At 41.3% G+C, this 18,342-nt stretch overlaps 1 gene segment (V, D, J or C); it reads right to left on the bottom strand.

Annotated features, from left to right (window-relative positions):
- Positions 1-2,999: 2,999 nt before the first annotated feature.
- On the bottom strand, positions 3,000-16,776 carry LOC122705173. The segment is given in 3 exon segments: positions 3,000-4,043; positions 4,453-4,542; positions 16,677-16,776. Coding segments are annotated over 2 exon segments (528 nt in total).
- Positions 16,777-18,342: the final 1,566 nt, after the last annotated feature.

Genomic DNA, 18,342 nt, shown 5'->3' with positions numbered 1-18,342 from the left:
TAAAATTATCCACTAAGCTTTCCTTAGCTACTGACTCCTGGACAAGTATACAAGAATGAGTAGGCATTGACTATGTTTTTAACTCTTTTGATGGAGAAGGAAATGGCAGCCCACTCCAGTATTCATGCCTGGAAAATCCCATGGACTGAGGAGCCTGGTGGGCTACAGTCCATGGGGTGGCAAAGAGTCAGACACGACTGAGTGACTTCTCTTCTTTCTTCTCTTCTAACTCTTTTGAAGCAAGGAAAAGAATTTTAGGAAAAGAAAAAAATTTAAAAATCACCTAAAATTTCTATGAATAAGTTATATAAGAGGAAAGTAGTGCCTTTGACAAACGTAGTATCAGTTCTGTTGAGAGAGAGGGAGAGACAGAGACGGGGATTAGGACACAGTGAAATGAACCTGGAGACACAGCTTTTCTTTATCCTCAGAGCAAATGCGGATCCAGGTGACTGACAGGCTAAAATTTGCACTCTGACAAAATCGCTTTCACCATGGTACAAGGAACTACATGGAAGAGTGATGGGGTGTGTCGAGTGTTGAATGAGAGACTAAGATGGATTTTTAATGAGGATTGTGGAGGTGAGTTGGGCTGTGGGGCTTGTGACACCTTCTAGAGGACTTTTAGGAAACAAAGTCAACAGAACTGGGAAGCAGACTGGAGACAGTACTTCAAAAATGAATATCACTAAACAGAACAAACAAACAAAAAACCTACATGAGTCTTAATATACCCGATATTGAGAGTACAGCAGAAACTGCTATTTGCCTATAGAATGCTCATTTTCTACTACTTCTAATAGAACTACATTTTTTAATTTTTATTTTATGTTGGAGTATAGTTGATTGACAGTGTCATGTTAGTTTCAAGTGAACAGTAAAGTGATTCAGTTACATAAACATGGACCCATTCTTTCTCAAACCTTTTCCCACTTAGGTTATTCCAGAACATGGAACAGCCTTCCCTGTGCGCTACAGTGGGTCCTTGTTGATTATATACTTTATTTTTTATTTTTTATTGGAGGATAATTACTTTATACTCTAGCGATGGTTTCTGCCATACATCAACATGAATCAGCCACAGGCATACACATGTCCCCTCCCTCTTAAACCTCACTCCCACCCCCTCCCGCTTCCACCCCTCTAGGTTGTTAGAAGAGCACCAGCTTTGAGTTCCCTGCGTGATACAGCAAATTCCCACTGGCTCTCTGTTTTACATATAGTAACGTATATATTTCAGTACTACCCTCTCAAGTCTTCCCACCCTCTCCCTTCCTCACTGTGACCAAAAGTCTGTTCTTTATGTCTGTGTCTCCTTTGCTGCCCTGCAAATAGGTCATCATCACCACCTTTCTAGATTCCATATATATGCATTAATACATGATACTTGTCTTTCTCTTTCTGGCTTACTTCACCCTGTGCAATAGGCTTTAAGTTCATCCACCTCTTTAGACCTGACTCAAATGTGTTCCTTTTTATAGCTGAGTGATACTCCATTGTGCATATGTACCACAACTTCTTTACCCACTCATCTGTCAATGGACGTCTAGGTTGCTTCCTTGTCCTAGCTATGGTAAATAGTGCTTAAATAAACGGGAGTACACGTGTCTTTTTCAATTATGGTAGAACCAAAATTTTGTTGTGAGTGACAATATGCTGAGATTGAAAAGATCCTGATATCCCAACCTAGACAGCATATTAAAAAGCAGACACATTACTTTGCCAACAAAGGTCCATATAGTCAAACCTATGATTTTTCCAGTAGTCATGTATGATGTGAGAGTTGGACCATGAAGAAAACTGAGCACCGAAGAACTGATGCTTTTGAACTGTGGTGCTGGAGAAGACTCTTGAGAGTCTCTTGGACAGCAAGGAGATCAAACCAGTCAATCCTGAAGGAAATTAGTCCTGAATAGTCATTGGAAGGTTGATGCTGAAATTGAAGCTCCAATACTTTGATCACCTGATGTGAAGAACTCATTCACCGGAAACGACCCTAATGCTGGGAAAGATTGAAGGCGAAAGGAGAGAGGAATGACAGAGGATGAGATGGTTAGATGGCATAACAGGCTCAATGGACATCAATTTGAGCAAATTTTAGGAATTGGTGATGGACAAGGAAGCCTGGCGTGCTGCAGTCCATGGGATCGCAAAAAGTCAGACACAACCGAGCGACTAAGCTGAATTGAACTGAGAACAACAATTTTGTGTGAGCGACAACATGCAGAGACTGAAAAAATCCTGATACCCCTGTCTCCTTTGCCGATGGAAGAAATGTGGAGACACAGACTAACACTCGTGAGTGAAATGCAAGTAGGAGCTGAGGGGTGAAGCTTCTGAAAATGGTTGACGTGGCCAGCATGTGCTCAGTTGCCTCTTGACGTTCTTCCTGGAAGGTGGATAAAATGGATAGACTTCTTGCTGTTTTGGCAAAGTATATAAACCAAAGTGACAATTTAAGGACAAGAGACAGCCAGAAAGAAGACCCTTGATTCCTCACAAAATTATGAAGCTAGTATACCAGTCCTGGACTGCACATGGTACATGCGATAGGGCTTCTTTATATGAGAGGGAAGTGAATTCCAGCTTGTTAAAAATGTTATCTTGAGTTTTTTGTGATGTGAAGCTGAACCAATATCTGATATAAATGATGTTCATTAAAAATACATCACTGCATCAGTCTGATTGAGTAAGCTCCTAATAACCCAGATCTTCAAAGGTGTTCTAGGTGATTCTGATATAGGTGATGGTGGTGGTTTAAGGTCTGGAATGTGGGAACCACAGTCCCACCAACCTTTCCCCTGCCCTCCTACCTTTTCCACCAAGTGTCACATAAATACAAATGCCCTTTGTCCACAAACACATTTTCAGTAGCATCAAAACTGTATCAAGAAAACTATTTTTACCAGGAACAAGAATACAATGGATGGAAAACTGTTATATATGTGATAATAAACAGAAGCATCCACTTTCAAAAAACAGTGTTTTAGGGGCTGATAGAAGAAAACATACATCTGTCACTTGTAAGAGGAAAAATTCTGAATTTTGGATAAATTCCCAACTCTTTAATGAAGAAATTGAAGCTTAGAAATCATACAAATCATAAATGGCAGAATCAGATGCACATCTTTGTCTCTTTTACTCCAAAGACTGAGATCTTTGTGTTTATTATTACATAACATTTTCACTCCTCAATTTTAAAGTGAAACGTTTCATTGAAACAGTTCTAAATCCTTTTTATTTCTAATGTCTGATGAATCTACTGTTTCCTATACAGGAATTAGAGAAATACTAAAATCATCTCATGCATCTTAAAGCCCTCCCTAGGTCTTGGGGAAGCTGCACATGTAACAGATGACTCCTTCTATAGTGAGAAGTCCTTCTTCATCCTCCAGAGGTTACATGACAAAATTAGAACTTGAAGGGTCTTTAGGCTCATCCAGCCTAAATACTTTGTTTAAACTGAGGAAACCGAAGGCTGCTACACCGATGATATGGCTAAAGACACAGCCAGGATGGGCAGAGCTGAATTTGGCATTTCAGTTTCCCGTTCTAAACCTCACGCCCTTAGCAACAGTCTGACACGCTACTGAAAACATCAGGAATTTGAGAGGAGCTCCCTTTCGTGTTGCTAGCCATTTGCAGACTCTCCTTTGTGGGAAGACAAAACCACCAACCCTGCACACTGTTGTGGCTTCCGAGAGACAGCTCTGGCAGGTTTGTGCTGGGGCTGCGGGTGCCCGCGGAGCACTGTGGGTCTGCAGCACAGAGGTAAGTAGCAGCGTCCTCAGCCTGGGAAGCCGTGATGGACAAGCAACTGCTTTTGATGGAGTTGTCAAGTGTGAAGTGTAGTCTCCCACTGTATTTCTGTCTCTCACTTGAACGCATTAAAATCAGATGAACAAAGCCTCGCCTTGAATCCTGTCTGTACCACTGTAAGGCAGTTATAGTAATACTTTGATAACTGCAGTTCATGGTGACATTTTCACCCTCCTGGATCCTCAGAGTCTGAAGATTCTGTCCTCCTTGCTGGCTATTCACCTCTAGGCAGAAACACAAGGACAGAAGCCAGGAGTCAGTCACTGCATTTTCACTCATTAGTGTTTGCATTTCCTTCCATAATTTGAGGGTACATTTCCCAATTAACAGGCTCTCCTGGTGGCACAGTGGTAAAGAATCTGCCTCCAATGCAGGAGATGTGGGTTTGATCCCTGGGTCAGGAAGATCTCCTGGAAGAGGGAGTGGCAACCCACTCCAGTATTTTTGCCTGGAAAATTCCATGGACAGAGGAGCCTGGCGGGCTATAGTCCATTGGGTCGCAAAGAGTTAGACAGGACTGAGAGACTAACACTTTCACTTTTCAGTTTTCCCGATTAAAGAGATTTTGCCCCTCAGTCTTGTGGGCTCTGAACTTTGGTCACCCTCTTCCCATCACCAAGAGCCCCAACTCACTGGCCAGCTGAAGCCACAGAATCACCAAAGACAGAGCCAGAAGCTTCTCCATTCTTCTTTAGGGGGATCATGGAAGACGCAGCTCTTGCCCTGAAATAAAGCCAGGTTCCTCAGTCTAGCTCTCTTTTTGAGTGTACTCATCCAGTCCCTCTGAGTCCCAGGGAGAGTCTCAGGTTTCTTACTCAGCCAATCAAAGGAAGCTTAACCTTCTGCTTTCAATACAAACATGCTGATTTCAAACAAAGTGAGTCTGAGGAGAGAGGCAATGCCATCTTGTGGGGGCAACATCATCCTGCAAAGAGAACCACTCGAGGAAGATGAAGTGTGTTAGGGCTGAGTCAGAGGAAATCGCAAAGCTGTTCTATTCTCTGCCTTTGTTGAACTCCAGTTCCAGCCTAGAGTGAGAACAGATACAATCTTATGCACTAAAAACTCAATTAAGAAAGAACATTGATGCCCAGTATTTACAGAACACCTCTGAGGAGCACCGTTAGACTTCTTACAGTCACTTCTGATACCATGCCCTTCTTCTTTTTTCCTAACTTGCCTAATGCTGGGATGAGATTGTATATCAGTCAAGGTTCTTATTTATGAGCAACAGAAACTGACTCTGGCTGACTTAAATAGAAAAGGAATAAGTTAATTAATATTGGGTTTGCCTCAGAATCTCCGATAGGGTCAGAGAACTGGACTCCAAAGCTATAGAGTCAGTCTACCAAACATTTAAGGAAGAGTTAACACTGATCCTTCTCAAACTACTCTCAAAAGTTGCAGAGATTGCAGAGGAAGGAACATCTCAGTGCAACCTGCTTCATCACTTTGGTCTCATGACTTCATGATCCGGCCTTGCTAGCAGTCTGAAAGTTATGCCTGAGCTCGAAAGCACTGATTTGCACTTACCAAGTTTGACCTCGCTAATGCTATTGCTCAGGGCCTAATCTGTCAATGACACAAGACTCATACTGAGTCCCTGATGTGGTGTCATTCCCAGAGAGACTTCCCAGATGCCTGGTGACGACTGGATTACATTAGGTATCTCCTATGATGGAGACGGCTGAGATTTGTTCTCACTGGAATAGACACTTATACCTGCTGTTGTACTCTGCCAGCGTCCTCCTCACAAACTCACAGGATGCCTAATTTCAGCAAGATATTCCCCACAGCATTTCTTCTGAGGAACAAACGATTTGCACAGCAAAAGATTACAGCCATGGGCACACGCCCACAGGATTGTTTTTCTTACCACATACCCTATCATCCAGGAATGGCTGGCCTGATTAAATTTAGAATGGCTTATTGATTCTATGGGCTTCCCAGGTGGCACAGTGATAAAGGATCCACCTGCCAATACAGGAGATGTAAGAAACACAGGTTTGAACCCTGGGTCAGTAAGATCCCCTGGGGTAGGAAATGGCAACCCACTCCAGTATTCTTGCCTGAAAAATCCCAGGGACAGAGGAGCCTGGTGGACCATAGTCCATGGGGTCACAGAGGAGACTGAATGACTGAGCACTCTCACACACATTGATTCTGTAAGAGCACCGGTTGAAAAACAACTCCGAGAAGACGGCATTCTGTCTCATCGGCTGCAGTGTGTGCTTTACAGCAGAGATAAGTAATGGTGTTGTCTCCCCCATCGCCAGAATGCGTGATTCCAGAAATCAAGGAGGTGGCACTGGGAGTGGATCCTTCACTGTTATTTTCAGTAACTCACTAGCAAGATTTTTGCATGTAATGTTTGTAACTTTGAGTTGTATTAGTCTTATTCTCTAAAAGAAATAATGCTTTCCCCAGGGAACACAGCAATGGTTTCACTGGACTGGAAGATAAGACTTCCATGTGGCTATTTGGGCTACATACGTCTTACAACCAATGAATAGAAAATGAGGTTACTCTACTGACTAGGGTGGTTGATACCAATTACCAAGGAGAAATGGGGTTGTTGCTACATATCAAATAAAAAGAGGACTATGTCTGGAACCCAGGAGATTTCCTAGGGGAGCCTCTTGGCACTTCCATGCCCAATACTAAAGGTCCTCTGCAGTCCTCTAGAGGTTAACAAATAAATGTGGACACCTACCTTAGCATCTGTTATTAAATAAATTCTAAATATAGATAATTAATATTTTAAGTAATAGCTATTTTTTGATAAATTTAGGATGGTCATGAATTTTCTAAGCATGAAAGCCAGAAAGAGTATAGGAAAATATTAGCAGATCAGACTTCACAGAAATTTAAGCTTCTGTATAGGTTTGTTAATGAAATGCTTAAGCATTACCATAACGAGTTATTTTCCATTCATTATCAATGATTCTGACCTTCCTCACACCAGGAATGGGCCCTTAGAATTTTAGATCTACAGTCTTTTTTTAAATAGTTCATTAACAAAGTAACAAGCATTTGAACTAAAAAGAAGGCAATTCTAGAAAGAGTGTAGATTAAAAATGTTCCTGACCCCCTGTGTTTAGCCAAGGAGCTTTCTGTTGAAGCCAGCCAACGCTGTGCCAACAGAGCTCAAGTGAGTTCTTCCACTGGGGCTCGTAATAAATCTGGGGTCAGTAGCAAGGAACTTCAGGATGAACAGCAGAAAACTATAGGTCGTAAAGAAAGCTTTGCATGCAGAGATCAGTGGACCTCTAAGGAAGCTAGTTCTTTTGAGAAAGCCTTTTCTCTAGCCCCAAATAGCTGAGAAGGAAGTAGCAGATTGAGTCCCATCTGTCCTAAATGGAGAGGAGTACAACAAGATCAGAGAGCAAAGACATGTCTTCCTAGTTTTTCAGCAAGATACTGGCATTGCTGCTGAGACCAGTGCCCTACTGCCTAAGACATTGCTGATCACAGGTACAGAAGTATCTAGACTTTTCACTCTCATGGCATTGCCTCCACTTAAAGTGCCCCAGCAACCAGACAGGTCAGAAAGGAGTAAAGAAAGGGAAAGGATAGTTCAGAGAAAAATAAGGGCTTCATCTGGAGAAAATAAAGTCTAAAAAATGATCAGGGTCAGTGACCCAAGTCCCCTAGCCAAAAATCAGGACACAAAGTTTTCAGTGATTGAGAATTCATTTACAAGGAAGCTCTCACAAAGAAGGAATATCTCACTGAATGCATTGCTTATTTATTGAATCCTCTTGAGGGAATAAGTGCAATTAAATAAAATTAGGAGAATTATGTAAACCTCAGACATAATTATCATGAAAAAATGCAGTGTCTCCAACAAGATTTTGACTGATGGAAGAGAAACAGGACATGTACATGATGACCACCTGACCTCAATCCCACCGCCCTTCTGCTCCTATCCAGCACTTTCCCCACACACCTTGCAAGTGCATCTGACTGATTCTGCTCTGTGACTATGAAGTAGGGGCCACAATTCAAGTAACTGTCTCCTATTTCTTTCTCCCCAACCTCTCTTTTCTTTTTCTCTTTTCTGTGCACTACTTCTCTTCTGTTTCATCTTCTCATCTCCTTTTTACCTTTTTTTTTTTTTTTGTCTCTGAAAGAAATGGATGTGTAATAGAAGGTAGAAATCATTGGAATAATTGTGAAATGACAGCAAGGCTCATATTTTAGAATTTTTAGTCATGAATATCAAAACTCTAGACAGGTAATGCATGTCTTTTCTTCTTGAACTTTTAGTTTTACCATGGCCCTAAACTGATGCTCAATTCTGTTGGGGAATCATCGATTTACACCACTCAAAGCAACAGATCTTCCTCACAGATGAGTATATGGAGATGCCCCAGTTCCCCATCTGACTAGTTCGGATGTTTTCCTAACTGCCAGAAACACTCATTCTAATGTTCACCAAGATTCATCTCAAACCTTGAGAAAAAATTTCGTCATTTGGAGTAGCTTAGAGTGCCCCCTAGTGGTCTAAAATTGTTGGGTCAACTAGCTCATCAGCAGCCTCTAGCTCTCCATTCTTTCCTGAGGACCATCTAGAAATTATCAGGAACAAAAGAACTGTCGGCTTGGGTGGGGATTTTTTAAGTAAACTTATTCCTTCTTCAAAATGTCAGTTAATGGAAACTACTATCTTAAACTATTTTGTCAAGTTGCATCTTCAAAGCTGAATGTGATTTTTCCAATCTATTTCAGAATAAGTCCACAACAAATTATCAAAGGTTTTCTATGAGTGAGATCTTGTTCTAAGTCTTTAAAACTTAAAAACTGGATTCAGCTTTGTATACTTACAAGACGTTGCAACATAATAGGAAAGACAAGGACATGTGTGTGTGTGTCTAACTGGCACATGAGATAGTACAAAATGAGTCCAGAAATGAGAGATTTCTTCTAACAGAGACCAGTCAAACAAAAATTAATGAGAACAAAATCGCCTTGTCTTTTTCCTGGAAATGATGGAAAGGAATGTTATCAGAGGTTAAATAGAGATATTGGGTTGGGAGTAGACTGAAGACTAGAGACACTTTCTAGATGAAAATGAAAGAGTAGGAGATGGACAGACAGGGGGAAGTAATGTGGGAGATATGAGGTAAAGTGTTCTATTCTATTGTGCATTTCAAAATTTTAAAGGACATATGGATATATTATTAACCTATCTCTCCTCTCTATATGTAATAGTATACAGTTTGCAACTTGAGTTATGGAACTCCGTTATACGTCCTGATGATCTATTGATGCTAACACCCCGCTTCATGATAATGAAGTCCCCTACATACGAACCTTCAAGTTTCAAACTTTCAAAGATGCAAACATGCATTCTCATGTCCAGTCACATAAGTTAGTTCACATATCTGGTGTAATTTTCAAGGAACTATAATTTTATTTTGTTTTCTTTATTTTTGTATTCATCTTTTATATGTCATTTGTGTGAAAAGTATTATAACCCTATTACAGTACAGTACTATATAACCAGCTGTGTTAGTAGGACAAAGCTAACTTTGTTGGACTTGCAAACAAATTGGAGTTGTGTACACACTCTCAGAATGGAACTCATTTGTATGTAGGGGCTTAATGTAGAATAGATTTGTAATACAGGTTTTGAACTCATTTTCTGAGAAACACTTTGTATTTCTTTTTTCCAACTATTACCACCCCCAAGTGCTGCAATAAATGTTTCAAGCATGTCACCTGAGCAGAGGCCAGAGTGAAGTGAAAGAGTAAGCTAGGTGGCTACCCGGAGGAAAAGCACTCAGGTCCAGGAAGAAGAGCTGCAGAAACCCCAGGGCAGGAAAGCAGGTATCAGGTCAGAGCAGCATCAAATGTGGTGAAGGGGAGAGAGTGAGGAGGAGACAGTGCCTGACGGCAGAGAGGGGCAGGGAACCAGGTGGAGCAGTCTTGCAGGTTGTAGTAAGAATCTGCTTTTCATCTCACTGAGATGAAAAACCACTGCAGAGTTGTGAGCACAGAAGCCACATGATCTGAGTTATGTTCTCAGAAGCTCACTCCCCTGGGTGGAGACCAGACTGAAGAGGGCAAGAAGGAAAGAAGAGAGATCAGCAAGGGTTAGTATTGCCACCCTCAGGCAAGAGATGAGAGTGGCTTGGATCAGGTAAGAGCAGAGTAGGGGGTGAAAAGTGATCAATTCTGGGCCTGCTTTGAAGAAAGAGCTAATTGACTTTCCTAACAGATCAAATGGCAATATGAGAAAAATTGAGGAGATAAGGGCACCTTCAAGGTTTCTGACCAAGGTGATTAGAGAATTTCAGAGACAGAGCTGCCTTTTGCCTAAATGAGGATGAGTTCACAAAAAGCAGGTGGGAGGTCTGGAGGGTGAAGTAGCTGGAGTGGTGGAAATCAGGAGATCACCTGGAGATACACCAAGAAGAAGATGCCCAAATGGGGATGTCAGATAGATCATTTAATATACAAGTTCAGAAATCAGAGGAGCCATGTGGGTTTCAGATATAAATGCTGATATTTAAATAGTTTTTAAAGCCAAGAGATTGGATACAATTAGCTGGAAATAAATTGTTGGTAGAAAGTAAAAGAGTTCTGAGAATAAATTCCTGAGGCATTCTAACATTTAGAGGTCAGGGGGATGAAGGAAAAACCCTCAAAGGAGACTGAGAAGGAGCAACTGATAACAGGAAGAGAACCAAGAAAGTGCTCGGTCTCTAAATCTAAAGAAAGAATTTCAAGAAGGGAGGGTTCTATAATCTCAAATGTCATCCTTATTTGCTATGAAATTCATATGTTGAAACTCTAATCCCCCAATGTCACTGCATCTGAAGGTGCGGTCTTCGAGAGGAAATTAGGGTGGAGCCCTCACTGTGGGATTTGTGCCTTTATAATAGATGCAAGACAGGCTGTTTCTCTCTCTACTCTCTATGTGAAGATACAATGAGAGGTGAGCAGTCTGTAAACCAGAGACGGGATCTCACCAGCAACTCACCATGCTGGCACTCTGACCTCAGACTTCCAGCCACAAGAATGGTGAGAAACAAATAAATGCACTTTGCTTATAATCCACCCAGTCTATTGTACTTTGGTCCAAACAAAGACACTGCTTCAAATAGTTAAAAATACTAATTGGAACAATAAATGCATGTAAACACAAATATAAATAGGCAAATTTTCCTATTAAGATATAGAGACAATCTGAATGATATTCAAATATTGCTTAGGAGACATAAAAATAATGCAATGAAGTAACATAAATGTTAAAAGTCTGTGATTGGGCTCCCTGCTGGACTCAGGTGGTTCAACAAGCATCACATTCAAAAAAGGAAGGATGGATATGAGTGTCATAGCAGGTGGGGGATGGGGAGAGATTATTCCTTTGGTGCTAAAAGGGGAAGAGTAAATTAGATCAGAGACTTTTACTTAACATCAGAATGGAACATGTAACATTAATTATTTAATCAATGCAAATTAATAAAAAACAACAATTTTCTTTGTCAGTCAGAAAGTCTAAACATGACTCGGTCTCAGGTGAACAACTCCGATATTTGTTAAAGCCGTGAAAAAAAAAATGACTTGGGCACCACATGTTTATGTGCAGAAAGGGAGAGTCCCATTCCAATTGTCGATGGTCAGAACAGACAGGTATACTGCGCCAAATTAAGGGGACCTCACACTAAGGAGAATGTCAAGAGGCATATCTGCAGAGAAACCTGAGCTACATTCTAGCAGTAAAGAAAATATAGCACACAAATAAATGATTCTGGAAAGAACTGTGAGAAAAAGAAGAGTACACTTACATAAACTCAATAAAGCTGGAAGGAGTGAAACCAGGAGAGCAGAAATGAGAAGAACTTCTGTAGGTACAGAGGACACAGCAGTAAATTGACACAGACACTCAACATAGCAAAGCAATTAGCATCCCATGCGGGTAGGAGAGAGGGTCTGTTCAAGGAACACTCCTTCTGTGGTCTAAATAATAAGACGCAACTCTAAAGGGAAAAGACTTCCATACCCAACTTATTTTAGCATAGAGAACCTAATGTTGAAAATATTAAGCAGAGAAATCTCAGCTGAAATGAAAGTCTGGTCAGCGGGGGTCCTTTTGACAAGGTCAAATCAACTTCCTTCTTTCTGAGCACTCCGTTGACTTGTACCAGTTAGAAATCAGGTCTCCCTTGTGCTTCTATTTACTTCTTAATCCTGTTGATAGATTTTCTTTCCAATATAAGACCAAATCAAAGCGTCAGTTTGAAATTTTATATGATTCAAAATATCTGATCAAACACATGTACTCTCCTCCTTTCTCAGCAAACTTCCCACTGGGATGAAATTTACAAGTATAAATAGGATGATACTAAATCCATAATGTGAAAATAATAAAAATATGAAAGATATCAACAGTTCCCATAAGACAAAAAGAGATGTGAGCATTCTGATGGGTGAGACAGAGAGAGAAAAAGCACAGCCTGGAATGAACTATGAGAAGATTTTATTGGATATGCAAGTGAAGGAAACTTACTCCCTAGGAACCTATAGAGATTCTGGACTGAGAAAGGATAAGTGTGATGGAGGGCAGGAGGGACAGCACGTGGGGACCAGTTGAAGGTCAATATGTGGAATAGTTATACTAGTCTCCTTGCTACTGGACTTGTATGTGAGAAGCATAGGAGGCTAGCCTGTATGTGGGCACCTGATGTTCACTAAAGTTGAAATAAAGCACCTGGAAGGCTATTTTTTCCTGTGAGTACTTAACAGAGCTAAGCCACCTTCAAACTGATATTAGGTGGAAAGGAGAGGAAGAAACAAGTTAATAACCAGTTCCCTGCTCATTCATCCTAAAAAGAAGCCTGCCAAGTAACATGGTAAGTCCACATGGCCAGACTACTGGCCAAGAATCCCATTCAGGAAGAAACTTTGTGGAGAACAGGGACACAATGACACAAGAAGTCCATCCCACTACCCAGTTCTTCATTTTTAAATATAAACCAAGAACAAAGTAACACTAGTCATTAATAAGTACGGATGGTATCTCTTTCTATACCTTGAAGCACCAAGTCATCAACTGTGAATATGAGAGTCATTATACCTGGAACAAAAGTGATGGCAGAATGTCATGCTTTATGGTCTCGTATGGAAATGTGTATTTGGAGAATGACCAAAGGATCTAAGAGAATAATATAATGGTTCCTTGGTCACTACTCTCAAAAAAATCTGGAGTCTTAGCTTTGAATAATAATTCTTTATATTTTTTTTAATTTTTCTCTCTCAAGTTCTTCACCATATATTATTTTAATTTTACCAGATTGGTAAGAAATGTAAAGGGCTTCCTGGTGGCTCAGATGGTAAAGAATCCACCTGCAATTTGGGAGACCTGGGTTCGATCCCTGCAATTTAGGAGACCTTGGGAAGATCCTCTGGAGAACGGAATGGCTACCCACCCCAGTACTCTGACCTGGAGAATTCCATGAGCAGAGGAGCCTGGCAGGCTACAGTTCATGGGGTCGCAAAGAGTTGGACACAACTGAGCAGCTAACACTTTGACTTTTCACTTTTCCCAATTAACAGGAATATTCTGGCCTGGAGAATTCCATGGGTTGTATAGTCTATGAGGTCGCAAAGAGTTGGCCATGACTGAGTGACTCAGTTTCACTTTCAAGAAATAGAGAAAGAAATTAACTTTTTAAATACAATAATTTTCAAGTCTACCATTTATTGAATGCACCCACATGACAAGAGAGTTCCATGCTAGTAGTAGGTACTGCTGGTGCTCAACCTAGACCGCCTTTTCCAGGCCAGTGGACCCAATTCCCAGCTGCTGCAAGCGTTGGCTATGTTTGGCTCATAGCTGCCCTCTTTCCCAGAAAACTGATCTACACCAATAAACATTACCTTTCTCCAGTAGAGTATACCCATGCTCCAATGAGTGCCTTATTCTAAGATCAGCTGTTTATGACCCCCTTGACTCAAGGTGGGAGGGATCAGTTCTGTGGGGCATTTCATGCTCCTGAGACCCCCAAGAAGTCCGACTGGATCAAGAGTTCAGCTCAGCCACATTCATTTTTACCCTCTTCCCCTCCCCACTTAACTTGCTTTTCTCAAAATAAGATGGGTGTCAGAAATCCCAACTTTGGCTTTGTTAAGGAAGTCAACCTAAGACAATATGCTACCTCACTTAATCATAAACCTATCCTGAAATATATAAGAGTATAGCCTGAAATCAAGTCACTCATTAGCAACAAAAGATAATCAGACCAGCACCATAAACCAGGTTCTTTCCAGTGGCACCAGAAGACACACAAGTGGAAAGAGAATTCGAGTATCTTGAGCTCAACACATTTCATGCTCTTTCTCACTGTCTTTCAAGTGCTTTTCCCATGATTTGGAACTATTTCTGAGTCGTAAGTTTCCAGACTGAGAATTTGAAGCAAATTCCAATTAGATTACATCCTTCTTTGCATGCTAAGTTGCTTCAGTTGTGTCTGATTCTGTGCAACCCCATAGGTTGTAGCCTTTTATATTTCTACATCCTTCTAGTCAGTGACTATGTGAACAAAACTGAGTAAAAATCTTAACTAGTCATTCCCAGCTTTTCCCACTCTTTGGACTAAACAAACAATGTCATGTCTAATAGACCACGACTCCAGTTTTACGACGACTGTGACTTCTAATTTTTTCCCTGGATCTATTTGTTGTTGTTCAGTCACTCAGCCATGTCTGACTCTACAACCCCATGGACTGTAGGATGCCAGGCTTCCCTGTCCTTCACCATCTCCTGGATCTTGCACAAACTCATGTCTATTGAGTCTTGATGTCATCCAACCATCTCATCTTCTGTCATCCCTTTCTCCCCTGCCTTCAATCTTTCCCAGCATCAGGGTCTTCCAATGAGTCAACTCTTTGCATCAGGTGACCAAAGTGTTGAAGCTTCAGCATCAGTCCTTCCAATGAATATTCAGGGTTAATTTCCATTAGGATTGACTGGTTTAATCTCCTTGCAGTCCAAGGGACTCTCAAGTGTCTTCAACACCACAGTTCAAAAGCATCAATTGATTTCCATCAGATCACAAACATTTTTCCCAGACTTTGGCATAAGTTATAGGACAATTTCACAGTGCTGGTGAGTCAGGAGAGGGTGGATATTCATATCCTTGTTGGTATTCCCAGCTCCTCTCACCAACATTTTCTAAAGCATCCTCAATACCATGTGGTCTTTGATAACTGATCCATGTAGGTCTTTAATCACCATAACATTGGTTACTCAGAGATCCTTCTCAGGAAAGCTGTACCCCTACACCCTGCTGTAGGTATGGGACATTCTATGGCTGTAGCTAATTCTCTCTACCATCCCAAGCCACACTCAAGTACATAGGAATCAATGCACTCTCCCACAAGGCTCACACTTGGAACTTTGAGTTCTATTCAGCCTTTACTCAGAAGTAGTAACATAAACCTCTGATCTGAATTCCTGCAGCTGTCTAGGCTTTTTGTTTCAACCTGTTCTCACCTTCTGATGCTAGTCCTTCCATCCACCCATCAAATGTATCCTTATCAAATCCACCAATGGGGCTGCAGTTGAAGGTGAAGATGAGGTGGCAGACCTATAACTAAAATAATTCATGACTTACAACTTTTTCAAAATAGTTTCTTAAGACTCCTTTCTGGGACTTCCCTGGAGGTCCAGTGGTTAAGACTTGGCCTTCCAATACAGGGGGACTTTCCAATTCTCTTCCCACTTGTGTGACTTCCAATCCCTGGTCTGGGGACTAAGATCCCACATGCTTCACAGCCAAAAAGCAAAAAACATAAAGTAGAAACAATATTGCAACAAATTCAATAAAGGCTTTAAAAATGGTCCACATCAAAAAGGAAAAAAAAAAAACAAAAAACCCTTAAAAAAAAGACTTCTGCATTTATGTTTTTCCATTTTCTAAAGCAATGCATATCAAACACCTTGAATAACTACATGGGGAAAGAGCAAAATGTGCCAGGAACTATGCGGGAGTATCTCAGTTATCATATTAAAATATTGTTGTCATATATAAAAGAATCATAATACCAATTCCAGTGAGTAAAGTTATGGTACAAAACTAGAGTACAATGAGAAGATTGAAAAATATTTCAGTCATTCAGACCAAACTGTGTCTTTAATTTCCCTTCAGAATCAACTGTTTCAGAATTATGAAGCAATTATGAAACTTCCCTAATCAATCAAACCTTCTACACTGTTACTCTTAATCCTCATTTACATCTGGAGAGGTAACAGGATGTCTGCGCCCTGCAGCCTCAGCTCTCCAAGAGGCGCTGCTGGGGCCCCAGCAGGTTTGGGCACAGGCTGCAGGTGCCTGGGGAGCACTGTGTGCTCGCTGCACAGAGGTAGGTGGCTGAGTCGCTGGGCTCGGAGTCTCTGATAAGCAGGGAGACATGCTTGTTGGCTTTAGTGGCCTGCGCTGTAAATTTTCCTTCCTCTTTGTCTTTATCAGGGTATACGGACAGCAGAAACTCAGGGCCTTTCCCAGGGTACTGTCTGTACCATGCGAAGTACTGAGAAGCACTGTCAGAGTAAGTGCAGCTGAGAGAGGCGACGGCTCCCTCCGGGACAGGCAGAGATGCAGGACTCTGCTCCACTGTGTTCTGTGGGCTGCTCACCGCTGTGCAGAAAGACAGTGAATGGTCAGTCAAAGAAGACTGGTTAGGTAGTGGATGCTTCCTCTCCAGAATTCAAGTTGTTTTTTCACAGGCTTCCCACCTCTACCATCCCTTATTTAAGGGAATAGTGTTCATGTTTCTCCATAAGCCTAGAAGGGACAATGACTCCAAATACTATATTTTATGGTCCCATAGAAATGCCCCAAACTTACAGATTAACTGAAGCCACAAGATCACTAATAAAACTCTTGAAGATTTCATCATTCTTGCTTCCTCTGGTTCACTGAGGATTCAAATTTTAAGCCCTTAAAAAAAAAAAAAAAAGAAAGAAAGAAAAAGAATTGAGCTCAGACATTTCAATTCTTCTGCTCTAGAAATCATAAAAAGAGCCTGTTCTACCAAAGAAAAAAGAGACTTTTTGCATTACCCATGCGACACACCATTGAACTCCTCTTCTCTCCTCCCACTTTCTCCCTCTCTCTCTACCTCCCTCCCTCCCTCTCTCCCCCTCCCCCCACTCTCTCTGTCTCTCTCTCTCTCTCTCTCTCTCTCTCTCACACACACACACACACACACACACAGAGGAAGGAATACATGATCAGGGTCCCTGAGAAGACACTGCCATCTTGTGGACTCAAGACCCTGATCAAAGAAATATTTGAAAGAGATCCTTACTATGGGAACTGATGAAAGTAAAAATCTCCCACTTTATTTAAATTAAAATTTTGAGAAGCATATGGTCCACGTCAATGTGTGTGGGGAGAAGGTGATGTGTACATGTGTGTTTTATATCAAATGGCAACACTTGTCTGATTAGAAGCAGTTTTATCAAATGGCCAGTCTCTCACACTGAAAAATCAGTCCTAAGGTATTCTAGTGATAGAAGTCTGGGTGAGACTCTCATGATTCAGGGGATTTGTGTAGCTCTTCTTCATATCAGGCCAGACCCTTCCTATCTTATTTCCCCACTTCTATTTTTAAAGAAATCTAGTCTAACTCAAAAGAATCCTCTTAAGACACAATGACCTAAAATCTGACTGAACAAACATGTTTCCAGCTCACAACTTGGGCAGATTTTTAACAAAGTCAAGGACTTAATCTTAATTCCATTTTGTACCAGTGTCATATCTGTGTGGAAACATTGCTTACTTGGGCTGATGGTAGTAGTAGATGGACCAGTCTTCAGTACCTAGAGTGTAAATAAAACCGAAAGGATGGGTGCATGGGTCTAATCCTTCTTCTTGTACACAGCCCTGGCATCTCAGGATTAATCTCCAAAGTTATGGGTCTGGTATCAGTCTCTCTAACAAGCTTCCCTGGTGGCTCAGTGGTAAAGTATCCGCCTGCCAATGCAAGAGATGCGGGTTCAATCCCTGGGTCAAGAAGATTCCCCAGGAGAAGGAAATAGCAAGCCACTCCAGTATTCTTGCCTGGAAAACCCTATGGACAGAGGAGCCTGGTAAGGCTATAGTCCATGGGGTTGCAAAAGAGTCAGACATGGTTTAGCAACTAGATAAGAACAGCAACAATCACTCTCTGCCTTTCTATTGTACCCTAATCAGCAAGCCAGGTTTATCAGAGGGCTATCTATGCAAGAAGCTTAATAGTCTAATGGAAAAAGAAGCACAGACAAGTACTGTTCTTTCTCATTTCACTTCCTGCCTCATGCTTTTGTAGAAGCTAGTGGCTAGAGACCAGCAATGCAGCAGGTCCGTTTCTGCTCAAGAATTAGGTAAACAGTATCCATCAAAGATTGACTGGTCAGATCTTCCCTATTCCCACCGACGACTATGTAGGAAGTAAGATGAGGGAGAAGATGCTAACAGTGGGATCCTTTTCTTTAAAAGAACATTGCTTTTCACAAAACTCACACAGCTA

Source organism: Cervus elaphus, chromosome 12 (genome assembly GCF_910594005.1).
Source record: "Cervus elaphus chromosome 12, mCerEla1.1, whole genome shotgun sequence".
Taxonomy (NCBI): domain Eukaryota; kingdom Metazoa; phylum Chordata; class Mammalia; order Artiodactyla; family Cervidae; genus Cervus; species Cervus elaphus.
The sequence above is the reverse complement of the archived record's forward strand: the minus strand, read 5'-3'. Positions and strand labels throughout refer to the sequence as shown.